Here is a 27,798-nt window from a genome sequence, read left to right as displayed (position 1 = left end):
AGTATGTCAAATTTTATTAATTTGTTTCCTTTCTATTATACTCTATAAATAATAAGAAAGAGTACAATATTAAATCTATGTCTTATATATATAAAGCGATTTAATATTGGCAATTTTGCTTGATAACAAGAGCAAGGAAATACAAGAGCAAAACTAATATAATACATTAGTGATATTATAGATTAAATTACTTATTGACAAACAGACTCTTAATCATTTAAATTTATACATAATATTATATTTATATATATTGATTTTTAATCATTTTGCATAACAAAATATAACAAATATAATAAATTTTTAATGTTTTATTGTTAAAATACTTTTTTATTATACTAATAAAATTTAAAGATTATTTCAAATAAAAATAAAAATAGGAACAATAAATCTAATGTATATAATTATACATATATAAATATATAATAATTTGTAAAAGAATAATTTTAAATAATCGTAAATAATTTAAAATCGGAAGATTAGAATGCAATTCAAAGAATGCATAAACATTGTTCACGATAAAATGCATCACTTTCATATAGACATGTATTTGAAATTGCGTTGCTAACTAAGTATTTATCAAAATCACATGACGATTATAATGTGTAATGAATGATTATGTTCAAATCAATTTATGTAAAATATCGCGAGAATATATTTAGATACATGATTATGATAATTGAAAATTTCAGAATTTCAATTAATATATTGAAATTTTATTTAAATTAATTATTAAATAATGATATATTACTATTGTAAATATCTTTTAATATTATTTATAATAACATAAATTTTAATATTAAAATTTTACAATGTTATAATAAATATGTATATAATATTTGAAATATTATTAGATTTATATATAAAATATAAGATATAAAATATAGATATAAAATATGTAAGTTAAATATAAGAATGATATAAGATATGAGATGAATTTAATGATAAAATTCAATCATACGTCTTGAAAAATATATAAAATAAAAAATCATATTTCTATACATATAATATAATAGATTTAAAAATAATTAAGAAAAGCATTAAAAAAATTGTTTTCATTATCTTAAAAATAATTTAAAAATTATTAAATTATTTAAATAAAAAATATTGCTTAAAAGAATATAAGAAAAATAATAATTGAAATGCAAATTATTGATATATTTTAAAAATAAATATTGTGCTAATATTTTTTTTTTATTATAATTATTTCATATTTGTATTTTCCATTTTTTTAAAACTTTCTTTTATCAGAATATAAATCAGAAAGACTCATATTCGATATGTAATTTAATAATGTTCCCATTTTTTTTATGAATCATTTAGTATATCATATCATGATACGGAAGTTGGGAGACGCTGTTGTACAACAGAAGCTAACAAACGATGAATCACGTAGTATATAGAAGGGGAGGCTATAGAATATAGAGAAGAGAAAGCACTTTATATTAGTTTCAATTCTGAAGTATTAAGAATCGGAAGATATACTTGTTTTGTTTATGACAAATATTTTTTATTTAATTAAATAGTAAGTATAATTTATAAAATATATATAAAATATTTGAAAAATTTTATCGTTGTATATGTTAATAATAATTGTATTATAATTATATATATAAATATAAATATAAACTTACATTATTATTATTCTTTTCTGTATTTTTCATTATTTGACTTTCAATTTAAATAATTTTTCTTTTTTTAAAAATGTTTATATAATTTTATTCCCTTTTGATAAATATTTTATTTTTAATTCGTATAATTTGTAACATTATGGAAATCCATTTACATTCGAAATAGATCGTGCTCGATTTCATTGCAAATTATTAAAACAATTAATTTCTTTGTATTTTTTATTATATGAGTAACTTTAAAAATCTATATTTATTTATTATATTATATTAATATATCTAATAAAAATATATCTAAAAAAAAATATTTATACATATATTTTTTTGTACGGAATTTTATTTTATAACTAATATTTATTTGTTTCTTTGTTCGTATATCAATAATGAAATCATATGAATAATGTAATGAGGAAATGAAGTTGCGTAGTAGAAATTTTTGTGTAATTAATGTATCATATATAAATATATATTGGATAATAGAATAATGACATATTTTTTATTGAAAAAAAAAATAAAATTCTTATAGAATTTAAGAATATTTTTTTGTTGTTACTGTGTTTTATTGTTTTATTATTATTATGTGAATTTCATAAAATTTGATAAAAGAAAATTAAAAATTATACGATTGAAATAATATTATTTGATTTATTTGGTTATTTCATTTTATTTTATTTTCTTTTTAAAAATAGTTTTTTTTAATAATGAAAAATATTTTAATGAAATCGATAAAATTAATTGACAATATTAATAAAAATTAATTAAGATCAGTTATAATATTGTTAATCATTTTTGTTAAATAGTTTAATATTATTTAAAGTATATAAATTTGATATGTATCTTCATATTAATATGTATCTTAATAAATATAATTTATTAACTAAGAAATTAATTTTTATATATTTTTATATATTTCCAGATATAATTTTAAAATCATGAAGTTATTTTTGATTTTATTTATAACAATATTTACAACAGTACATGCTGTATCATTCTTTGAATTAGTTAATCAAGAATGGATGACATTTAAGGTAATTAAATAATTTATATATTATTTTTATACAAAAGATTAATAATTTAACAATGTAGTTACATATATATATTTTTTGTACCATAATGACAAATTTCTGTATCGTATTCATAATTTTTATTTCTTGAAGTAGATAAATTATATTATATAAGTAAATAATGATAATAAGTTAATGATAATAATAATAATAAATAATGATCAAAGTTTGTATTTTGTATATTTGAATATCAGAATAACTTTTATCTTCATGAGATAAAGAATTTGCTTATAAACAACATAATCATTTGTTTATTTTTATAGTATATAAGAATTATAAGATGATTTAAAATATAAAATAGTTATAAATGATAGTGAAATAAAAAAATATTTTATTTTATTATTATAATTTCTAGATGGAACATAAAAAAGTATATAAATCTGATGTTGAAGAAAGATTCAGGATGAAAATATTTATGGATAACAAACATAAAATTGCTAAACATAATAGCAATTATGAAATGAAAAAAGTTTCATATAAATTAAAAATGAATAAATATGGAGATATGGTAATTTAAATAATTTTATATTTATTAAAAAATTGAGGAATATATAATTTCATTTCATTTTTAGCTTCATCATGAGTTTGTAAATATATTAAATGGTTTCAATAAATCAATAAATACTCAATTAAGATCTGAAAGATTGCCTGTAGGTGCTTCATTTATTGAGCCAGCAAATGTAGTATTACCAAAAAAAGTTGATTGGAGAAAAGAAGGTGCTGTAACTCCAGTTAAAGATCAAGGCCATTGTGGATCATGTTGGTCATTTTCTGCAGTAAGTTATCATGACTAATATACAATAACTTAATTATGATTCATTTTGAATTAAAATAAAATAAATAATTAAAATAAAATTTAATTATAATATATTTAATAAATTAATTCAATAAGTTATTTTAAATTAATAATAAAATAGTATTTTGTTATTAAATTATAATAAATTATAAATAATTCAATAAAATAGAATAAAAAATTAAAATAAAATGAATTATATTATTTATCATTATATAGACTGGGGCTTTGGAAGGTCAACATTTTCGACGAACAGGAGTATTAGTTTCATTAAGTGAACAAAATTTAATTGATTGTTCTGGAAAATATGGTAATAATGGATGCAATGGAGGATTGATGGATCAAGCTTTTCAATATATTAAAGATAATAAAGGTTTAGATACAGAAGCTTCTTATCCATATGAAGCTGAAAATGATAAATGCAGGTAAATATTGAAGAAAAAGTCTTTTTCAAATATATTTGTAAGTAGTATGATTATAAATTTCATAATATATACAGATACAATCCAGCAAATAGTGGTGCCATTGATGTTGGTTACGTAGATATTCCAACAGGAGATGAAAAGTTGCTTAAAGCAGCAGTTGCTACTATAGGTCCAGTTTCTGTTGCTATTGATGCTTCTCATCAGTCTTTTCAATTTTATTCGGAAGGTTTGTTTACTTATTGTATAATTTGAATAGAACATAAAAAAAAAATTAAAAAATTGTTGATTTAACAAAGTAAATTTTATATATAAATTATAGGTGTTTATTATGAACCAGAATGTTCTTCAGAAGAATTAGATCATGGAGTATTAGTAATAGGATATGGTACTAATGAAAATGGTCAAGATTATTGGCTAGTAAAAAATAGTTGGGGTGAAACGTGGGGTAATAATGGATATATCAAAATGGCTAGGAATAAATTAAATCATTGTGGTATTGCTTCTAATGCTAGCTATCCTCTTGTTGGTTCTAAAGGATTATTTTAAAAGAACTATTATATACTAAAATTAAAAGAACTAGATATAACACAACGTAAAAAGTGGAAAAATAACAAATTAAAAATTATTATAAATATTTGAACATATTTAAGTTTTTGTTTATACATCAAAAAAAGAATATATACATATTTTTTTATTAAATTCAATAAATGGAATATTCATTAATATCATTACCTTGTTTTAATATTTCCTTATAAAAAAAATTTATAACATACTAGAATCAGTATATATATTTTATTTGTAAAAGCAAGATGGATGCCATTGAATTATTGTATGTCAAGAATAAGTGTTTAAAATGCGAAATATTACAATATTGATATATGCATATTTTAAAATATAGCCTTTTGTAAAAATTAAAATTTTTTTTTCAATTAACAAATTATAAATGTGTGAATCAATATTGCACAAGTTTTAGTTGTAACATATTATTTTGAAGCGTATTTACAGTTATAAACATAACCTATTAGATTTCAAAATTGATCGACATTTATCCTATGTATTCCGTGATTTAAGTAAATGAGTACGTTTAAAATATTTGTAAAAGTATATATTTTAGAAATACAATGTAAATATATTTCCTTTTAAACTATACATATAATATTTGTAATTACATGTAATTATATTTACTTAAAGAACTATTTCTAATAAGACTATTTTGCAATTGTATAAATAAAATATTAAGAATTTTTGTATTATTTACAAAATTTGTACATAAAATAGTTTTTTTTTATTATTCATTATATGATCTTTATACATTGTGTGATTATTATTGTTGAATTTTCCTGAAATATATTATTCATTATTGATGTAAATATTTTTATTTTAATATAAATATTTGAATGTAATTTAACAAATTAAGGATATAAAACAAATATCATTTATTATATACAAGAATAAAAATTATATTTTTTAATGCATTTTATTTTATTTTTTACAGCTACTTATATACATAATGGGTGAATTAAATGTGTGTTTTCAAATAGATACAGATAATCGTGAAAATTTTCCATCTGCAGCTGCTTTTCAAACATTTAAAAATCAAAGAGATACATTTTATGAAATATTTAGAATATGGGAAAAAAATCATTCAGTGCCTGGTTGGAATTTTCAAATAGCTTTAGGAAGTAAAATAAGAACTATGTTAACATTGCATAATGATGCTATAAATTATTATCATTTTGCAAGATTATTTAAGTCACAACTTTTAATTTCATGTATACAAAACAGACAACAGGTGAGTTTAAACAATAAAGTTATACGTTTATTTATAAATAATATTTTATTTATTTGCTAATTTTTCAGTTTATTTTTATGATTTTCAGACAGAAATAGAAGATGATGAAAATATAAGTTTTTTAAAAGCTTTGAAACATGAAAATCCAAAAAAATTGAATCAACTTCAGAAACGATTAGTAACTCCACAGCCTTCCAAAAATCAAGTCACTGAACCGTCTTTTCCTGGAGTGCAAGAATTTTTCAAAGATTTTATATTGTTTGCTTTTAATCCAATTTTTTATGTTCATTTAGAAAATTGTTTAATTCATGAGATAATGGAATTGAATGATACTCAATTTAATAATAGTGAAATAGAAGACTCAGGTACTAATATTTATTAATATTATAGTTATATTTTTAATTATTGTTAATATATAAATATGTCTTTCTTTTAATAGAAACAATAGTTGATGAACAAACTCAGCAAAATTTTATTATATGCTTATGCAGTTTAAGACTTCTTGCAAAAGTATTAGGTCTCCTTATATCATTACCTTACAGATCAGAATCAAATAATTTCAAAGAATTAATAGCAACTCAAGTAGAAATAAGAACCAAAGTAAGTAATATTTTAATGTTTTATGATTTTATGTTATATATAACTAATGTTTAAGTTTTTCTTAGATTGTGCCAGCAATAAATTTACATCTTTGTCTTCATAATGCAATAGCATCAGGAAAATTATCATTAACTGTACCTTGGATAGCAAAATATTTGGCTATGATGGATACTGTATCTCTTCGATTACCATATTATAAACAAACTTTAGAACTCTTATATTATATCTATAAAGTTGTAAATCATTTTGATTTTTCTGCATCTGATAGTTTTATTTCTCAACAAACAGCAATTCTCCTTAAATCTACTTTATGCTGGTTATTTGAATTACCAAATGTTCCAAAAGACTTTTATCTTACTTGGCAAGAAATATATAAAGTTAAAGAATTACGAAATTTGAAACAACTCGATAAACAATATGTGCAAAAGAATATACTATTGGGAGAGCCTATTGTATCTATTACATCAACTAAATGTAACTTAGATAAATTAGATATTATTAATGAAAGAACATTGCGTATATGTTGTCCACTGGTTGGATTAAATGTCTCTGTATCAAATTCAAATGCAAATTTAAATAATTATAATTCAAATAAACATATTACACCAGTTTCTAGTCAACTTCATAAATCTGCTAAAAGTGCAGGTATAAAACATCTAGAGGTAAGTTTATTAGTTAAATTTATTTTACAAGAAATATTATAATCGTTATATTTTAATAGTTGAAATTAGAAGAAGCATTTTTTGGCGGACAACCAGCATCTACACGAAAAACTGTTGATTTTGTATCTGAGCGAGTTGCTTCAACTTGTGTGAAACATATATGTAACACTTTATTAATGTCTTCTAGAGAAATGAATTTGAATATTTTTAGGGAGATTTTGGAGAAAAAGCAAATTGAAAGACAACCTGAAAAAATTGGAGATTTATTACGTAATATTACAGATTTTAAGGTAAATTTATTGATTTCTAAATTGATTTTTAAATAATACAATATTAAAAATATATTATTATATAATATTATGTAATATAATATTTATATTATTATATAAAATTATATATATAAACTGTTAATATATTTATTAGAGAGTTAATTTTAAAAAGCAAAACAAATGCAAAAGTTGATATAAAAAATGTGAGTTGTTTATTTATTAAGTAATAAGCATAAGCAATTTGAGTTTGATAAAATGAAATAGATGGTAGAAAAGACATTATACTAGAACTTTATCTTTGTTACATCATCATTTTATTTTATTTTCACTTCATTTTATTTAATTAACACAAATATAATAATACATGTAATACAAACTTAAATTATTTATAATATATTAAAAATATATTAACTAATATTTTTATATATCAATTTTTCTTTTTCTTTTCATCTATTTCTTTTGATTAATATAATTGATCTTCTGAAAATATCTCATATATTATATACAATATGTTTATTTGAACCAAATCATTTGAATATTAGAAAATATGAAAAATATTTGAAACAAAAATTTAATAATAGAGATAAAAAGATTATGCAATATTAATAATTTTTTTATAGATTGATATCTAAAAATCATATGAAGATTAATCTTAATTTTTTAATAAATAGAATTATAATTTTTGTTGTACTAATTGATGTAATTCATTATTTCTTATAAAAAAACTTTATGTCAAAAAATTTTTAGTTAAAGAAATATTGTAATTTGAAATTCAAAACTTAATTTTTAAGAAAACTTATATTTTTAAGAAAAATATGCAAAGTAATGTTTTACTATTCATATTCTCTTTTTTATGATCTTCAAATTACAATATTTTTTAGATTAAAAATTTTGTAATATAATATTAAAATAAGATATAAATAGCTTAATATTTTTTTTATAAGAAATAATGAGTTGTATTGATAAAAACAATCAAAATTATATAAAAATTTAATTATATTGTATTGTTTCATTTAGGCATTTATATCAACTCATATGAATACTTTAGCTACAAATATGTCTAAAGAATTGAAAGATCAATGTGAAGCATCTATACCGGGAATTTGTGAATTACGAGTAACTAAATGTATGGAATCTCTCTTAGCGGAAGATTCTTTGACATCCGTGAAGGAAATGTGTACTAAAATTGCTACAAGACTAGCTATGGAACGTATACATCAATGGATTCAATCACATATAGTGGGTGGATCATTATTTATAAAAGATATGGAACTTGAATTAAATAGATTTTTAAAAAACAATGCACCATTACATCCAATTGAAGAAAAAAAACATAATCCAAATGCTATGAGTCCAACAACTATCACTGATAATTTAAGAGTAATTATTTTTATATTTTACTTTTCATTGCATAATGTTATAACAATATGAATTATTATTAACACAATTATTATTAATATGAAAATATTATTTTTTATATTAAAATTTTTATAGGAATTTATATGGATTATACTTGATAATGGTAGTGATTCTTTAACAATAACAATGGTATTAACTGTATTGGATAACTTATATCAAACTTTAAATGAAAGAGCTGATTTAGTTGTGGGGCCAGAGAAAGTTTTATATTCTCTTAGTATAGATTTTGCTTTATTTTTAGGTAAAATATTAATATTAAATTACTATAACTATAATTTGTTATAATTTGTAATATTAATTTCTTTTTTTATTTATAGTTGCTTATCGAAGTGATTTGTTTACTTTAAAAGTTCAAGAAAAATTTATTAAAGTATGGGCAATGAGTCGTTGTAAAGCTTTGGAATTGGATTCATCAATAAATAGAATACTTAGTTCTAGAAATGTTATGCTATTAGCTCAACCAGAAAAAGAACAAGTTTGGATAGTGTTTGGAAAATTTATTAATAAATTGATAAAAAAAAACGTTTTAGATATTGACAATTTTAGTGATCAATGTGTAGCTCTATTTAGACAAAATTGGCCTGTGGTAAATATTATAATATAAATATTATTATTATATATAAATATTATAATTGCGATAAATATCGTTTCTATATTTAATTATTAATTTTTATATTTTTTATAGCCCATACTAAAACATTTATCAAAATGTTTAATGGAAGTTATAACTGATTTCAAAGCATCGGATGAAACAACAGAAAAAGTAAAATATTTACTTGGTTGGATAGCTGAAACATATAACGAAATAGAGTTTTGCGACAATTATAATTCTATAGACTGATATTCTTTTAATCATTTATATTTTTAACTTCTTCATAAGCTAATATACTATGTAAATTATACAATTCTTGTGCATATATGAATGTAAATTATTGTACATTAATTAATTTAATGACGAAAGAGATGTGTGTTTCACACTAATTTCGGAAATTGTTATTACCATATAATTGTAAATCTATAACAAATTTTAGTTAACTTTAAATGTATAAAACTCGTTAATTCTGTATAAGAATGCGATGAATCTCAAATTTACAACTTGATTGATTTGACATTTAGCAATATTATTTGCTACTTTTATGGTTAAATATTGGTTATTATATCTGTACATATACATGAATTTAAATTTTTACATATTTTTAAATTTAATATTATTGACTTATTTCCATATTTGACGTTTACTGTTGCATTTATCCAGTGAATGCGTATTTTATAGTTAACGAAAAATTTTAACTTTTCGTATGTATGAAAAATAAAATAAAGAATTTGTTTTTTATATTTCTATTTATAAACTTCATCCTTATATTATTATTTTTTTTATTCTTGATATTTTTATATTTTCTACAATTTTCTCAATTAAAATAAATCAATTATCATAACATTAAAAATCTTCAAATATATCTATTTTCTATTAATTCTTTAGATATATGCGCAACATAGGATGCGCAAAGGACTTGAGCGCGAATAAATTTTGTTGCAGTTCGGCGCCGTTGCTCGACGAGTTCGTACGTATTTTATTGCTTCGTAATTTTTCGTTAAATATCAGTGTTGATGATCACGTTGTGTTAGTTTCAATGTATTGTTTCAAATGACGTTTATTTGCTTACTTTTAAAAAATACTCTTTACAATAAGAAAAAATGTTTTTTTTTATATAAAAAAATTTATATTACAAACGGACGCAATCATATTTATTTTATTCAATTTCAAATAATAAGAATATGATTTTATAATACGTTATCATTTTTCGTTTTATGGAATATTATTTTATATTTATTAATGTGTTAAATCAACAACAATTATTGATATTCTTGATATATAAAATATTATATTTGTTCTATTGGATTAAATATTTTGATATGTGAATGTTGATTGGTTACCAAACGAATACGATGTCTTGCAAAAGAAAATGCAACTTTCTTGATAACAGCTATTATTTCGTGAGATTTTTTCTCGATATTAAGAACATAAGATGTTAATAAGAAAAAAGAGAGAAAGGACGATAAAAAGTAGTGTTGACAGGTGCAATGGAATAATGGTGATCGCGTGTATTGGCTTCATAAGTAAAAAAGCGATCGTGTATGTATCCAGTTTTTGCGAATGAAAAAAAGATCAATCGACTAATATTCAAGCACACGAACACGTTCTTAAAGATGTTATTACATATACAGTGTAAGCCAAGTTTCAAATATCAAAAAACATGATCTACTTCTTCAATTCCTTTTTTTTTTAAAGACATCCGTTAATTCGAAAGGATATATGATCCGCGTCTTTAGAACACGTGTTCACTGTCACGTGGTCGTTCAAGAAAACATGAAATGATCCATGGATTCGCGCAACATCTTTCGAATCTTTTTCATCGAATTAACTATTATTTCTCGTGAGGTAAGTTTTTATTATTATAGTTTTTTTAATAGTTATGAATATTGAATTATAATATTAACAATATTGAATATTAAATATAAAATTAAAATTAAAAGTAATAATATTTAATTTATAAAATTTATAAATTTATAATTACAATTTATAAAATTAATTTGTTCAATATTAATCAAGAGAAATGTTAATTATAAGAATATTATTATAAAAAAATATTAAATGTATGTTAGAAAAAAATTAATAAGATGTAAATCTATGTATAATAAGATGTATATCTTATCTTATTATAATAAGATGTAAATCTATAATAAATGATTGTAAATTACATATGTCAAAATATCTATGTCGAGCAAATATTTATTATGGTTATAAGGTTTTATTATAAATTTGAATTATTTGAATACATTGCATTTTTAAAAAAAATAAGAAATTTCAATTTATTATTTTTTCTTCTTATCTATTTTATTATTCTCTGATTCATATATTTTTTATTATTTACTTTATTATTAAGATAATATGAAATAAAAGTTTATAAATATTAACTTTATAAATATTAAATTCGCAAATAGTGATTCAAATATGATAAAAACATTAAATGGAGAGAAAAATGTATATCCAGAATTTATTTTCTTTTTGTCAATCAAATTGGAAATCGAAACGATAAAGTCCCTATATTTAAATTTCGAATTCGTACGGGAATAGAAAATTATATGTGAAACATAATTTTCAGAATTGCAATTGTTTTATACATTAACGAAACATTTTTTTAAATGTTAACCAACCTTATTAAATTTTATTAACAAGTCTTTAACAACATATCACGGAATATTTATCGAAATTGAAAAAATTCAAAAGAAAAGAATTATTTTCCTTTCATTATTATATTTTTTTTTATTTTATTTTGAAAAATTTTTCAAGAAAAAATTTAAATTATTTTTACAAATTTTTGATCAATAATTTTTGGTTATGAAGTATACGTTTAATAATTTAAAAAATATTGAAATCTAATGAAAATGTTATATTGGATTTATACTTGATAGATTATCTTGGTTAATAACGATTATGCGTAGTTACAAATGTTCACCATTACTGGCAACTTTTCTAAAGGAAGGCCGCAATTTGTGGCTGGCGGTGTCGAGCGCCATTTTGATTCACCTCTTTATAGGAAATTACCAGGCCTGTTTCAATTTGCCTCTCCCTGATACGCGAGACTCCATCGCAAATTCAATTTTCTTTACCAGTCCTGACTGAAAAAAATATTAGTCTCGTTTTATTTTGATCTCAAATTGTTATTCGTACATTACACATTATGTTTTAACATGCGTTTTAAAAATACATTCAAACAATTTTTCGATTATTGCTATTTAGAGAAAAATCTTAACGATAAATAAAATTTTATTATATTCTTATTTTTATTTCTCTAAATGAAAGAATATATGAAATATGAAATTTCACTTTATTTTTTGTTATTTTTTCGAAAATTAATTTAAATTATCCTTAAATTTAATATCCTTATGTTCCTTTTTTATATTAAGAATATAATAGAAGAATATTTAAGAATTTCAAATATTCAATTAGAAAATTTTATCTTCATTAAAAAAAATACATTTTTTTCTCTATTTGTACAGATAATATGCAATTTTGATTCTTGATTATTTAAAGAAATAAATTTAACTTATTTACGTAGATATATTTAACTATATTTAGAAAATTTAGTATTATTATTATTATTATTAATATATATTTATATTGAAATCAGTATATAAAAGTTAATTTATAAAAATTAGAGATATAATGATGATAATTTTTATATGCATAAAATAATAATAATATAAAAATATATTTATATAATAATATATATATTTATATATATATAATATATTATATATATAATAATTTATATATTTATATATATAATATATTTCGATATACTTGTCTGCTGTAATATAATATAATATATATATATATATATAAAGAATGAAAAAAATATATTTATTTAACTAATATTTAACTAATATTAATTAAGAATATAATAATATATAATAATCGGGTTTTATATTATTATATTATTTTCTCCTCTATCTATTGTTGCGCTTTTATATTAAAATTATTTATAGAAAACACTTTCACGTATAAAGAATTAAATTGTTTTCTTGTAACTTGTGTAAATAATAAATAAATAAACTAAAATAAATAAATAAGATAAAAAATATAAGTAATTTATAAGCTATAATAATAATAGTAATTTTTCTATTTATGAATAAGAGTTTTTTTTTAATAATTTTAATCTCCTAATTCCTTATTTTATGGATTGATATACTTTTTGATGATATTTATAAAATTGTTGAAAGTATCTGAAAAATTTTTTAATATAATTTAAAATTATTGTTACTTTCCTCTAATAACTTCCATTTTATTTATATATATATGTGTACATAGCTTATGTTATATATTATATTTATCATGACTATTTTCAATTAGAACTTTTAGAAAAAAAAAAACAAATTTCGAGTAGAAAGAGCTAATTTTACCATGATCAAAATTGTATAATATAATTATATAATATTATTTTTAGTAGTTAAAAAAATTTTCATTGTTTAAACTTGCAAATTTAGTGTATTTCTACAAAATTAATTTTTGTAATGTAGCAATGTTTTAAAATTTTAATTTTTTGTTTTAACACTTTTTTAAAAATATTTTTAATTCTTATTTTTATTATATTATCAGTTATATTATTTTTTATTTCTTTGCTTTATAAATATATTGATATTTTAAAATGAATATATAAAATAATATTCATATATTTACAAATAAATAAGTGAAGTTTTCATATTCGAGATGTTAAAATTTTTTTTGATTTTCGAGATTTTTTTCTAGATTTTTTTTTTATATATTTATTTCGTTACATTCACATTCTCTGTGTTATTAATATATTAAAAAAAATAATAAATAAAACTTAATTTAACTTTTGTATTTTATCGCCCTCATCTTGCTAAATCCGTCGGATTTAAAATCTGACAAGGAAATGATAGACGGAAAAAATTTCACGTTAAATTAGTTTCATTATTTTACTTTTTAATACAAATAATCATATTACATTTTCTAATAATAAAATTAATTATGGAACTTTTTGAATGCATTATGTACATTTTATTTCTTCTCGAATAATATAACATATCGTTTATAATAGTTAATTGTAGTTTTATGCAAATATCTAATTCCATTCTTAATTAAAATCACGAGATGCATCCTTAAATCATGTATGTAAATCATGTATGTAAAACGTAATGCGAATAATTTACGAGTTGCTTAGGATATGTGCACAGGATATTGAGGATCATAAATCCTAATTGACATTTCGTGTACTCGTACGCCGCTCCCTATAGAAATCATAAATCAAAACCCTTTAGTCCGCATAGGTAGATTAAATTGAAGAATCAACATCCGAGAAAAGATGTTGCTTTTCACTTATCTCTTCTATTTCTTTAATATTTTCCTCAATTACTCGACAAAATTATATTATAATTAGTCTCGGATTGAAAAATGATTAATGTTATAATATATATATTATCATATGTAAATATATACAATTTTTCTATAATGATATTGATAAATTAATCTTTTTAAAAAGTTTTGTAAATTCTTATTATAAAACGAGAAATAAAAATAGATTCAAACTAATAATTCAAACTACGAAATATACGCCGTAACAACAATTCGATATATCCTGTAATTGAAAATCTGTATAACTTTATGATTCCTTTCTCCATTCATCTCTCAAATTTTTAATTTAATTTTAATACATGTATAAATTTAATTTTTATCGAAAATGTTAATATACATACATATACTAGTATTCGGTTAATTGTACTTCGTTTAACTATTATGGATTTTTCACGTTATTTTTTTAAAGTATCCACTTGTTTTTAAAAATATACATTGTAAAACAAAATATGATTTTTCTATCTCACTTATAAGAAATATTTTTTTGCTCTCGTATTTCACAATCCAGTGAAGCGAAAATTGAGAAAAAATCCATTAACAATTCACAAAATAAATTCATTTAATTTCAATTTAGGAAGAATTATAATTTAGTAATATAAAAAAAATAATTGATATTTTTGTATAGCAATTTTTGTGTTTGATTTTCCAAAGTATATATCTCAAAAATATAAAAAATATCAAAAATATAAAAATCATATTATTTGTATTTAATATATATATAATATCTATGTATTTAACAACAGATTTATTAAACTCATCAAAATGATGGAGGATTTCATATTTTTTGTTTTACGATTATTCAAAATATTTTTAACAAAATTAGTTATCGTAAATCATTGAGATAGAAATATAATTACTTATATTTTATATATTTTTACGACAACATTTTAATTAATTAATCATTATTTATACGTAAAATAGATTAAATATTAATAGTATAATGTTAATATATATATACCGTGTATAGAATAATTATTTGTATCTTATTATTAATTATTCTAAAAGAAATGAGAAATAGAAATAATAAAAATATTATATTTCTATGTTATCGTAGATGCGAGAGTAAGGAAGAAATGGAGACACTTTATACAGGAGCGATCCATGGGTTTCCTCAATCGAATGGCGGACTTACTAATGGAATTTCAACGGGAATGGGTAACTCGTTCGATCAAGATGGTGTCTTGAGTCTCATTGTGGTTTTAGGAGGAAGCTTGTCTCTGGTGGCTCTAGTCTTTGCCTTCATTACCTACAGGTAGGTCAAGTCAAATCCATTCGACGATAAATAATTAGAGAGAAAAGATATAAATTTTCTTTTCAAAGGTGTAGGATGAAATGCTTGCTTAAGTAGAAACAAAGTAAGTATTTAAAAAAAATTTTGCATTTAATTCAACGGAGATATTGATTTTTATTTTTGATGTCACCGAAACTTGAAATTTATTTATTTTCTTTGTCAAATAAAAGGACAGCAAATGAAAGAGAAAAAAAATCGAGAAGTCGTTTGAAGAAAACGTATAGATAAAACAATACTGCAATGGTGAAATTTTTTTTGTGGTTTCTCTAAATAAAATTTTTGCTGATATATTAGTAAGGTTTCTTTATATAAAATAAATAATTTTTTAATATAAAATAAAATCGAACATGATATATATTTTAAGTTATATTTATATATTTAAAAAATAAAAAAATATTTATATATGATTTAAGTTATATCATTTTTGATATTATTTTAATTAAAGAAATTTTAAAATTATGTTTTATAAAAGTTTTAAAAAAAATTAAAAAAAATCGAAAATAAAAAATTTTTACAATTGTATCATATCACGTTACACAGATATATGATTTCACGAGTTACATTCTACTCTCTTTAGTTAAAAATGTTCAAGAAATTTGAAGTTTTATCATTTTCCTGTACTCAAAATAAATGAATTAGATTGTGTCTATCTCTATATTCGCTTTTTAGTTTAAAATGTTTAGTTTAAAAAAAAAAAGATGTATGAAATTTTAAATATTTCGATGTATCTTCAAAAATGAAAAAACACTCAATAACATTTTAATTAAGGAGAATAGCATTGCTCGCGCATCGAGTTTCATGATGTAAATCTTCATCATCAAAATAAATTTTTTATATTTACGTCGTAAATCAATTTTATAATTATAAAATATTTATTATAAGATATTCAGAAGATATTCAGATAATATAACACAAGATTAGAGAATTATAAGTTTGTTACTTTATTTTTTCTTAATTTTAATATTTGATAGATGAGTATTTATTCGTTATAAATTTAATTTCAATATATATGTAAAATAATAATATTATTATTATTATACATATAATATATACATATAAAAGTTGCCATTATTTTTATTAGTTCAATTCTTAAAAATGGAACTTCGAAGCAAGTGTACTTCGAGCATACTTAATGAAACGAAGTATCGAACGAAACTTGATATCGATTCTTATCGATTGTTATCGATGATTATTTGCGAAAGTCACTTCGCAGACAAACGTTCGAATTTGATTTCAAACTGTGGACGCTAAAAATATATAAGGGACACGAAATTCGAACTTCGTTTCATCTTTCATCGATAATAATGTAAAGAATGACAGAAAACGAAAAACGATTGAAAAGCATCAGATATTTACGAGGTTATTCCTTCCGATGCGATATTATATTCGCTTCACTCGATTTAAGGTTAATTTATTCGGTAGTGAGTATGCCTCCTCAACATATATTAAAATCGAATATAATGAAATACAAAAAATAATTTTTAAATAATTTCGATTTCGTTTCGAGGTTATACAATGTATATGAACGTATCCAATATCAGTTGTAAATTAAGTTCTATTTCTATCTGTGATAAAAAAAGGCATCTGTTTATAGTGTTGCGAATAGAGATAAAATATATAGTTCGAATAATAAAAGTTCTACATCCGCAAAAAATAATATATAACAGTAATTATTTATTGATTAATACCAATTATTATGATTAAATAATTAATATTCGTGTATTTTACGAAAGAAGACATCCGTAAAATTTTTAAATCGATTTGGTCTGGTACTCTTGGAGAATAAGGTTAGAAAGGGGTAGAAACTTTATAATTAAGTACTCCAGCCGCCGGAAATTGGAAGAAAATGAAAAGACATGGCTTCCTTCTTTCTTCGTCGATATATTAGTCATCCTTACTCTTAGATTTGATAATATAGTTGGAATAGTAATTTTAGAGAATCTTGATGAAATATTTTGTATAATTTGCGATATATATTTCCACAATGCTAAAAATAGTTTTTCTATAGTAAATTTAAAAACATATATACATATAAAAATATATTGTATAGGTATATAAAAAAGTGAGTTAGATTTTTATTGGAAATTTGTTTTTATCGTAAACGAACATGGCTTTAGTGAGAGAAACGTTACATTTTCAGATTAAAGCGGGATTCTTTCGACACAAAGCTGGATATTACTTTCATGCCACTGAAATTTTAGTAATCCAATTGGTAAAATTTTTCTTTAAAAGGAATTTCTTAGGCTTCTTTATTAACTATTTAAAAATTTTTTTTACTCAATTTCATTTCTTATTTCAGTCTATATTTATTTTCTTTCTACGCCCAGTCGCTTTTAAAAATATTTAAACATTGGTATAATTAACTTCTTTGCTTTATATTTAGAATAAATAAAACAATAATTTGTAGTATATCATTTAAAATTGGGAAGTAATAAAAAATATATAGATATCTTGCGGAATATTGAAAAAAAAATTTATATTAAAAGAAAAATGATCTCAGATTATAAAATTTCAATTCAAAATTATTTCATAAAATAATTATTTTAATTTTTAATTATCCTTAAACAAATTTTGGATATAATTATATTTATATCCAAATTATATCCATAATTTGATATTTATTAATTATTCTGTAAATAATATAACACGAAAATATACATATTTTTAAATGAGATGGATGTAATCATATAATATTTAATACACATTTATTTTATTTTAATAAAAAGATAATAATTTATATTTTTATTGCACAAAATATTCAAAAATCTGTATAATAAATTATTCGTTTTTTTATCAACGTCTAGTTTAAAAGCGATATGAAATTTTTTTTTAAATTAAGTTAAATAGATAGATTATGTTTCTTTCTAATTTATTTTTTTTTTTTAAACATATAACGAACGAATCAAAAACTATTAAAAATGCATATGTCTTTATATTGCACTCTTCAATCCTTTTAATATATATTGAAAAAAAAAACTCATAAAATCTTGGCACTGAATATTATTCCTATCAATGGCTATATAGCCTTTTTCAAATTTTAAACTGAATTTTTATTTTATTTTTAAAAATAATTAAAATTTCTATTAATAATATAATTTCAATTTTAAATGTGAGCTTGAAATAAAACAATCGTTGAGTATCGAAAATAGGTCAAGTTAAAAATCGAGTGTTTATGCGCCAAGTATCCAATCTATGCGTGATCGATGAGTTTGGTCCCAAATCTCTTCCTTTCTATATTTATATTTCCTTTATGCAAATCGTTTTTTGGAAATTTTGTTTTTCTATGTGAGAAAATTTCATCCATTTTTACATAAGAATATTACAAAATTTGTTATTAAAATTCTTTTCGCAAATTTGTTTTTCTGTGTGAAAAGTTTTATGAGAAGCCTTAACGAAAGAGCATTATAAAATATCAAGTCTTTCTTTCATGAAGAATGAATATTTTCTCAGTTTTTCTCTTAAATCATTTTTTCGATCCAATATTTATAATTATATTTCTTATTAATTAAGAAATAAAATTTCGTTAGAGGAATATCTTTATCCTTTTTTTTTTATAGAACTCAACGGTTTTTACCCTGCTCGTACGAGGTAAAAATCTTCGGAATTTCTTGGAAAATTTCTCCTCGCTTTTCCTCGCTAGCTCATAGATGGTATATTAAGGCTTTCATTAGAAGCTTCGAGATAAGCCGCATAGAACATCATATAATCGAAAGTAATTAACTTTTTATTCGGAAAAAATGATAAAAATGAAGATAACGAGTATTCTCTACGGAAATTATAGTAAGTCGATAAGTAGAATTTTCATGAAATTTGTAAAAAAAGGATTATATTAATTTATTCGAGTAACAAAAGAAATTCGTTAAATATCATGGAACATTTGACCATTATTTTATAATGATCAAATAGTGCGAAATATTTCCATAATTACAGCAGTGGTCAGGAATTTGCAGGAATGGCTTGCATGGCCATGAGCTTTTTATTCTCGCCAATTCTTGGAACTGCTAAGTAACTCGAGACAGACCTTGGTGTTATCGGTAACGAAGTAAATTAACTGGTATTGAATTACCGATATAGAAGAAAAATATAATTTTTTTTTTTTTTTTACATTTTTTTACAATATTATTACATAATGTTGATCGAATTATTGAGATTCGTATGGTAATATCAATGATTACAAAAATAATAAATGTTATTTAGATTAACTTTTAGTAATAATTTCAATTATTAAGAAACATATACTGATTATACAATTGAAATTTCATTATAAAATTGTTAATTATCTTTATATTTTATTTTAATATATAATATTATATATAAAATTGATAATTTTTTTTTGATATATCAATAATATATTAAAAATGACAAATTATAAATAAAAAATTTCTATTTTTTTTTACTCAAAATTATTATTAAGATATTATATCATAATATTATTATTAAGATATAATTATTAATATTATTAAGATATAAGATATTATTAAATAAAAATGTTATTTAACAAGTGTCATTTTACATTAAATTGCAATAAAAATAAATAAGTTTTATCTATTATATTGAAATTCAAAATTCACTTATATTTGTGATATTTCAAAAATATTTTGAATTGAATATCGAAAACCCAATCCATAATAATATTTTTAATAATAACTTTGAATAAGAAAAAATTGAAATTATATATATATAATTATTTTCATTCATTATCGATAATATATTAATATTTTATATAATATTATTCATATATAAGAGATTTTTGGATAGATTTTTTTAAATCAATTATTTTATATTATTTTGAAGAAAATAATATTTGTTTATAATTATTTATTTATATATTTACATATTTTACATTTTGGCACATTTTGATACATAATATAGTAATTTATTATTTCAGTATTACAAGATAAATCCAAAAAAGAATAAAATTTGCAAAAATATTTGAATATATTATTAAAATTAATAAAATTAATATAAATAATATTACATATCGATCAGAAATTTATGAAATTTATTAAATGTATGTATATGTATGTATATGATAAAATTAAATTATATAAAGTTATCAAAGTAAAATAACAAATTACACATAATTCTAGTGATCATTGAATTTATATGCGAAAATTGAAGTATCAAATGGATAAAAATCAACCTATTAATAAAAAATAATAAATTTGTTTAAAATAAAAATAAAACACAGAATGTATTATTAACAAAAAATAATTTTTAATACATTTAAAACATCAGTATCAAATCTAATAATAATTTCAATTTGAAATAAAAAATTGAAATAAAAAATTGAAATAAAAAAACTACTATTTAAATAAATCATTTTAACATAATTTTGTTAAATAACATAATTTGAATATTTTTTTAACATAAAAATTCGTTTTTTAAAATTTTCTTTTATATTTTTATATTTTTTTTAATATTTAAACAATAGTTTGTATTAAAATGAAAGTTTCTTTATTTTTTGATATCTATACATTATACTTCAATATATTGCAAAATATTAGATTGTTGTAAAACATTTACATATAGACATATATATTTTTAAGTTTTGCATTATTATTTGCAATAATAATACCTCTACGATAATAATACCTCTATTTTTATTAACATTCTATTATTCTATACACTATCTCTATTCGTAACAATGTAAACATTTCTTATCACAGATGTGGAAATAGAATATAATTGATGTTGAATACATTCAATATATATAATGCTAGATATTACAACATCGAAATGTATCGAAACATGTATGATATGTTAGGTTAGATTTGAACTATTATTGAAATGAATCGGCAATACTTAAGAAAATAAGAAAGCAGTTAGAATAAAAAATAAAATCGACAAAGATATTTAGATAACATTTCAAAATTCAAAATCATTGTCATTTAAAAAAAAAGGATAAAATTGTAAGTTATTCGCAAAATATACATTTCTTTGTACATTAAAAAATTTGTGTAATTTGACAATTAAGAAAATATGGAATCCCTAATTTTAATAATAAAATTTATATTATTTATTTATAATGAAACGTGTTGTAAATAAATATGTTATTTTAAATAAAGAATAAATTCATCCAAAAATCTGTATTGCATTATTCAACGTAATTCTTTTATCTTTCTTTATTCCTATAAATTCTAAAAAAAATAATAAAGATTATGTAATAGATTTTGAATTATTTATGATTCTATTTTCATGTCCCCAGAATATTTTTGAAAACACTATAGGTGTAGAAATAACAAATTCCTTCAAATTTGTTCTCGTATAAAAATTAAAAATTTATTTTTCTAACTATAATTAATTTATCCATAGTCTTTTATAGTCTTTAATAGTAGAAACATTTTAAACATAACCTATAACTAACAAAAAAAATATACATATGCATGTATACGTTCAAAAGATTACGAAATGGAAAAAATAATCGATGGAAACAAAGTCATTGATGTATTAAATATAAAAAACAAAGCGCTGTACGCTCATGTGTGAAACAGTTGTTTTATTCCAATAAATTTCAGTCCAACCATCGAATTATACATGTGTGCATCGAAATTGTAGTAACGCGATTGTTTTCGAACAATTGAAATAAATTTGCCAATTATTTCGCATCATTTTTTTATTCCATAACAAATGGTATGGAATTAATGCACGTAACAATTAGAAAGATCAATAAAGTTGATTTTTATCGAGATATATTTTTCATATATTCTTTTTTTTTTTATAAGTACCTATTCTAATTCGAGATTTATAAAATTTATTCTACAATATTTTTTTAATTATATTAGATTATTTGGATCATTAATTTTTTTTTACAAGTTTAAATTAATTATTGTTTATTACATCTTGATATACAAGTAAAATATAATAACCAATTTGTTCGCTTATATGACCATCTGTTATCACCACCAATTCTTAAAATTGCTGGCTTGAGACAATCTGATTCATATTAACTACTATGTATTGAATTACTAAAATAAGACATATAATTTTCCTTTTTTTATTGTATTACTATAAAATATGGAACAATATAATAAGTCTTATTGAGTCCAATTATTGAGATTTTTATGATTAAAATAATAATAAACATGATTATATTTATATTAATTTTTATAATAATTTCAATTAATAAAAAATAATTTGACTGCATTATACTTTGTATTTTCTTTTTGCAGTGACTGTACTTAATGAAAATTTAATTATTTTCGATTATCCTTTTCTTAACGATTAGATTATACAAATTTAATATATCAAAATATATATGATATATATACTTATTCACGAACGTGATGAAAAATAATGACAGATGATTTTATATGCAATAATAAGGCGAAAAGAATAAAAGTATAAAATTTTATTTGAGATTTCGTTTTTTAAATAAATCAAATTTAAAAATATTTCGAATGAAATTGACTAATTGAATATGGATACGAATGAATTATTGATGAAAAATTATATTAAATTATATGTGAAAACATGCAAGTAATTATAATTTATTATATTTATCATGATGGATAATTTAGAAATGCAAATGTAATATAAAATTATTACATTTTTCATGTAAATATAATATATAAAAATGCATAATATATATAAAATATATGTAAGAAGTAATTATTTTTATTACTTTATTACATGTTTAAAAATTAAAAACTTGATGATATTTAAAATATATATATATATGTATTATATGTATGTATATATAGTAAGATATGTATAATCCAATCAGGTCAAATATCTTTTTTGGTTTTGACGATAAAATTCAATTTATAATATCTGCAATAACTTAATTTTTATTATTTTTAAAAATCAATGTTGAATAAAATAATTCAAATGTTAAAATTTCCCATTAATCCAGTTAAAAGATAAACAGGATTTTTCAATCATATTTCTTATAATCAGATTAGTAACATAAATAGAAAAATTTGTTCACGTGCGGATTATATCAATTTGAACGTAAAGAGAATTCTGACAATGAGTGATGAAAACGCGTAAGCAGCAACTTCTTTGGCCAAGATAATTTCTAAAGCAATCTATCATGAATAATATAATCTACTAATGGTATCATCAAGCGCACTACGCAAATTTAGCCAAACTTCTTATCGTTGGCAAAGTGTCGACGCAACTTTCAAACTAGGATCGCTTTTCGAATCGATAACTGTAAATGTTTGCACTTAATTAACATATAAGATGTTTCTTAATAGAGGATAATTAGATATTAGATGGGATATTTATTTTCAATTTGTCTACAATAAGGATTTTTAATCTTTTTGATTTATATTGATGAATCCATAAATTAATTATTATATAAATTCTAATTGCATTACAAAAAAAGAAAATATTGTAACTTTTTTTTAATTTGGTAAAAAATGTATAAACAATAACTCACAAAATCGTTGGCATTATATGTTATAAGAAAATTCATTTAATTATTTAAGAATATGAAATCAAGTTCTCTATGAATGTTGATGAAAATTTATTTTAAAAATTAAATATTTTTTATAAAAAAAAAAATTTTGCTTTTTACTACTATTATAAAGTTACATTTAAAAAACGAAAAAATGAAAAATATTTTTATTTTTTATTTTTTTGAATATAATGTATAAAGAAATATTAAAAATTCTGATTTTAATGAAAATTAATGAAAATGAGTATAGAGCATAATAGCATTAGGACAATTTTTTTTATCGATAAAAAATTTTTTTTATTGAAAATTAAATATTTAATTTAATAAATATTTTAATTAAAAATATTTAATTAAAAAAAAATATTATTGAAGTATTTTTATGAGCCACTGTACATTCTCTTATATAGAATAATTAAACGGATGATATTGTAGATAGATCCATATCTCGTTTTAAGTTTAAAACAAACTTAACAAATAATGTTATTTATTAATATTAGTGTAGTAGATTTTATTTTTAATCACAATAGAATGCTAATTAATTAAAAAAAAAAACTTAATACGACAGGTTATTGCACTCTAATTAATAATTTTATCACGTTTAATTCAAGCTTCTGATAGCTGCTGGCCAGATTGATATTAAAGCAACGTTAATTTACACCCAATACCATTCGATTCCTATTATTCACGCTTCCTCCTTTGAATAATCATGATTGGACGCGAGACAAGGCTGATAATCCGCCAAATTTCCAAACGAGCGGCTACATAATTCATATAGCCACATTGTTCCGGCTGGCTATCTCGAATCCATTCGATTCTCCGTATAACTACGATATTCCACGCAAGAGGACGTCCATTCTCATTTATTTCTCTGTTTATCTGGTTCAACCGCCAAGACGGTTCCACCCTATTATTCAAATTGGCCATCTAAGATCGTTGTTATCCTTGCCATCTGCACAGATGGCAGTGCTTCGCCGTCACGTAATTGGTGGAAATTATTGGCACGGTATAGAAGAGAATAAGAATGTGAGATACAATCGATTATCGGTTATTCAAGATTAATCAAATAAAAAGATAAATCGTGTATTTGTAAATAGATTAAAAAACTATTCATATATCTAGATTTTTTACAATAACTTTATAGAGATTAGAAATAAGTGGGATATAATTAAAAATATGTAATGCTAATTGTTATATTTTCTGCCCGTTTAACTGTCGTGGAATTAATATCAATTAATATCAAAAGGAAATCATTAATAATTTTTAGAATATCTTTTTAGATTCTGATTGTGAAATATTCTGATTTCGACCGTTCGATTAATAATATAAAAATTAATATAATATAAAAATAAATAATATAAAAATTATTAAAAACAATATTTGATAATGTAGTAATTAATTAATAAAATTAATAATATACAATAAAAAAATAATATGAGAAATTCGAGAATTTAAAAGGTCAAAAATTATTTGTGTAATTTTAAATTTTAATTCTATTGCTCTTTAAAAAGAACATTCGACGAATATTTGTAAATATTATTCAATGATAATATTGTGCCAATATCAAATTTTATGCATCCATATGAAACATTTTTCATCCTGAAATATGCGAAGATTAAAGAATTAATGAATTTTGACTGAAAATCGATATTTGAATTGAATTTTTTTATTATATCTTTTTTTTTATATAATAATTTTTTAATTTATTATATGTATATTTAAACTTTACAATATTTTTATTATATGTATCCTGATATAATACTTAAAATTTGAGAATTATATATTAATCAAGATTTTTGTTTTTTTTAATTTATCTAATTTATCTTACTATTTCTATTATCTTCTTTATAATAATAATAATAATATATAATAATAATCTTCTTTGCTTGTTATTAAAATGAATGCAGTATTATTAAATAGGATTATATTCATGAGAATTAAAAAATAATTTATTACCATAATTACATTATAAAATCATTTTTAATTTAATATAAATCTTGTAATTTTTAATTATTTTTATTTTCTTGGAAAATTTTTAGAGAATAAATTTTAAAGACCAAACAAAAGTTATTATATAACATCTTGTATGTGAATACAAGAATTATAGAAGATTATTAAGAAATATTTTTATTTTCGTTTTACTTGCTATGTATTATAATTTAATTTAATAAATATTCTAATTTTTGGTAATTTAAATTTTATTACAACTAATAATGATAAATAATTAATGATATATAATAATTATATATTAATGATATATAATAATATAATAATTAATGAATAATGATAAATAATTAATGATACAAATTCACATAAACAGATAAATATTAAATATTAATAGATAATCACGTGGTGCTAGTGTCGTCAATCGTCATAATTATATAATAATACATAACATAAAATTATATTATATTAATATAATACATAAAAACTTTTACACAAATATAATTATTTTATCGTCCAAAAAAATTTGGTTGTCCAATATTCCTTATTATTTTGATTTATTTTAATTTAACGACAAAATTCATCGTCTCATACCTCCATCATCTCTTCCATCTTTCCACATACGTCACGAAGGAATTCAACGTGGCTTTTACCGTCAAGTTTAAAGCGTATGTATATCAAGTTTTGATTTTTCTCGGATTACATTTCAATTAGAGCAACAGAGGGATGCATGAGATGTGTGTCGTATGTGGGTCGTGTTAGCTGGTTTATTTTAAAATTCAAAGAAAAAGCGTTCCGGTGTGTTACTTGAAATATCCACGGGAACAAAAAGACCTCGAGTTAAGTGTACTTTATCACGCTGCATACGTCATAAAAATCTGGAACGCAGTCGCAGAGAGAAACGGAGTGAAAAGAAATGTCGGTTAGGTTCTTCATCCTCGGAATCACCAGCCTCGACTTTCTTCCCTCGCCACAAGCATTCCATTTTAAAATCCAGTTGGCATGGTCGAGCCTTAACTTTTTATCCAATTGCTTCGCTGTGGATCCATATAATTTTCTCGACGCGGTGGATTGGAAAATTTAAATTTTAAGAATTAAGCTATTCGTATCGATCATTGCATTCTTGACTTTTTTTTTTTATAATAATGTCATATTGAGAACAATTGTATTGTTAATAACATGAAATCTAGGATAATAAGTTTGTTAAATGTTAATTTTCATTGTTAATTTTTTTATTTTTACGAGTTTAAAACATTTATTTTTTTTAATTTCGAAAATAGTATTTTTTGATTTGGTATGATTTTTGGTGTAAATCTTATAAAGGAGAAACGTTTAAGAAACGTGCCCAGCAAACGAAAATTCAGAAATAAAATCCTTTTATTTGAACAAAAATGAATGACGAATTTAATGATGTAGAAAAAAAAAAAGAAATGAAATTTAATTAATTTTCTTTTTCTTTAAAATATAAAAATATAATTTTGAAATAAAAATGTAATATACATATGTGGGAAGTTAATATATAAAATACATAAATGACGATTGAGACTTATTTATGAAATTATAAGAAATTTAAGT

The 27,798-nt window shown here is 20.9% G+C and overlaps 3 protein-coding genes across 7 annotated transcripts in view; all 3 read left to right on the top strand.

The window, feature by feature from the left end:
- The first annotated feature begins 82 nt into the window (after positions 1-82).
- LOC108000406 (procathepsin L) lies at positions 83-4,635 on the top strand. Of its 3 annotated transcripts, none has more exons than XM_017060711.3 (7): positions 83-1,522; positions 2,542-2,653; positions 3,045-3,197; positions 3,262-3,465; positions 3,702-3,907; positions 3,982-4,133; positions 4,227-4,635. In XM_017060711.3, exons 2-7 carry the CDS (start codon positions 2,558-2,560, stop codon positions 4,451-4,453), a joined length of 1,038 nt encoding a protein of 345 aa, XP_016916200.1. In that variant the 5' UTR covers positions 83-1,522; positions 2,542-2,557; the 3' UTR covers positions 4,454-4,635. The 3 variants fall into 3 exon arrangements, with proteins under 3 accessions (XP_016916200.1, XP_061942285.1, XP_061942286.1); XM_062086301.1 differs by lacking the exon at positions 83-1,522 and adding an exon at positions 1,931-2,065; XM_062086302.1 differs by lacking the exon at positions 83-1,522 and adding an exon at positions 2,046-2,277.
- Positions 4,636-4,699: 64 nt separating this feature from the next.
- LOC108000405 (codanin-1) lies at positions 4,700-9,984 on the top strand. Of its 2 annotated transcripts, none has more exons than XM_062086286.1 (10): positions 4,700-5,030; positions 5,403-5,699; positions 5,788-6,064; positions 6,139-6,299; positions 6,365-6,961; positions 7,021-7,251; positions 8,248-8,610; positions 8,725-8,890; positions 8,967-9,235; positions 9,335-9,984. In XM_062086286.1, the coding sequence occupies exons 2-10, from the start codon at positions 5,418-5,420 to the stop codon at positions 9,488-9,490; spliced, it is 2,502 nt and encodes an 833-aa protein (XP_061942270.1). In that variant the 5' UTR covers positions 4,700-5,030; positions 5,403-5,417; the 3' UTR covers positions 9,491-9,984. The 2 variants fall into 2 exon arrangements, with proteins under 2 accessions (XP_061942270.1, XP_061942269.1); XM_062086285.1 differs by having other exon boundaries at positions 4,707-4,985.
- A 193-nt stretch (positions 9,985-10,177) lies between these two features.
- Positions 10,178-27,798, top strand: part of LOC108000367 (cadherin EGF LAG seven-pass G-type receptor 1) — a 144,139-nt gene continuing 126,518 nt past the window's right edge. For both annotated transcript variants that reach the window (XM_062086303.1, XM_062086305.1), the window contains exons 1-2: positions 10,178-11,089; positions 15,642-15,839. In XM_062086303.1, coding sequence (XP_061942287.1) covers positions 15,661-15,839 — 179 coding nt within the window. In that variant the 5' untranslated portion in view covers positions 10,178-11,089; positions 15,642-15,660. The remainder of the gene's footprint in view (positions 11,090-15,641; positions 15,840-27,798) is intronic.

Source organism: Apis cerana, linkage group LG16 (assembly GCF_029169275.1).
Source record: "Apis cerana isolate GH-2021 linkage group LG16, AcerK_1.0, whole genome shotgun sequence".
Lineage (NCBI taxonomy): Eukaryota > Metazoa > Arthropoda > Insecta > Hymenoptera > Apidae > Apis > Apis cerana.
The sequence above is the reverse complement of the archived record's forward strand: the minus strand, read 5'-3'. Positions and strand labels throughout refer to the sequence as shown.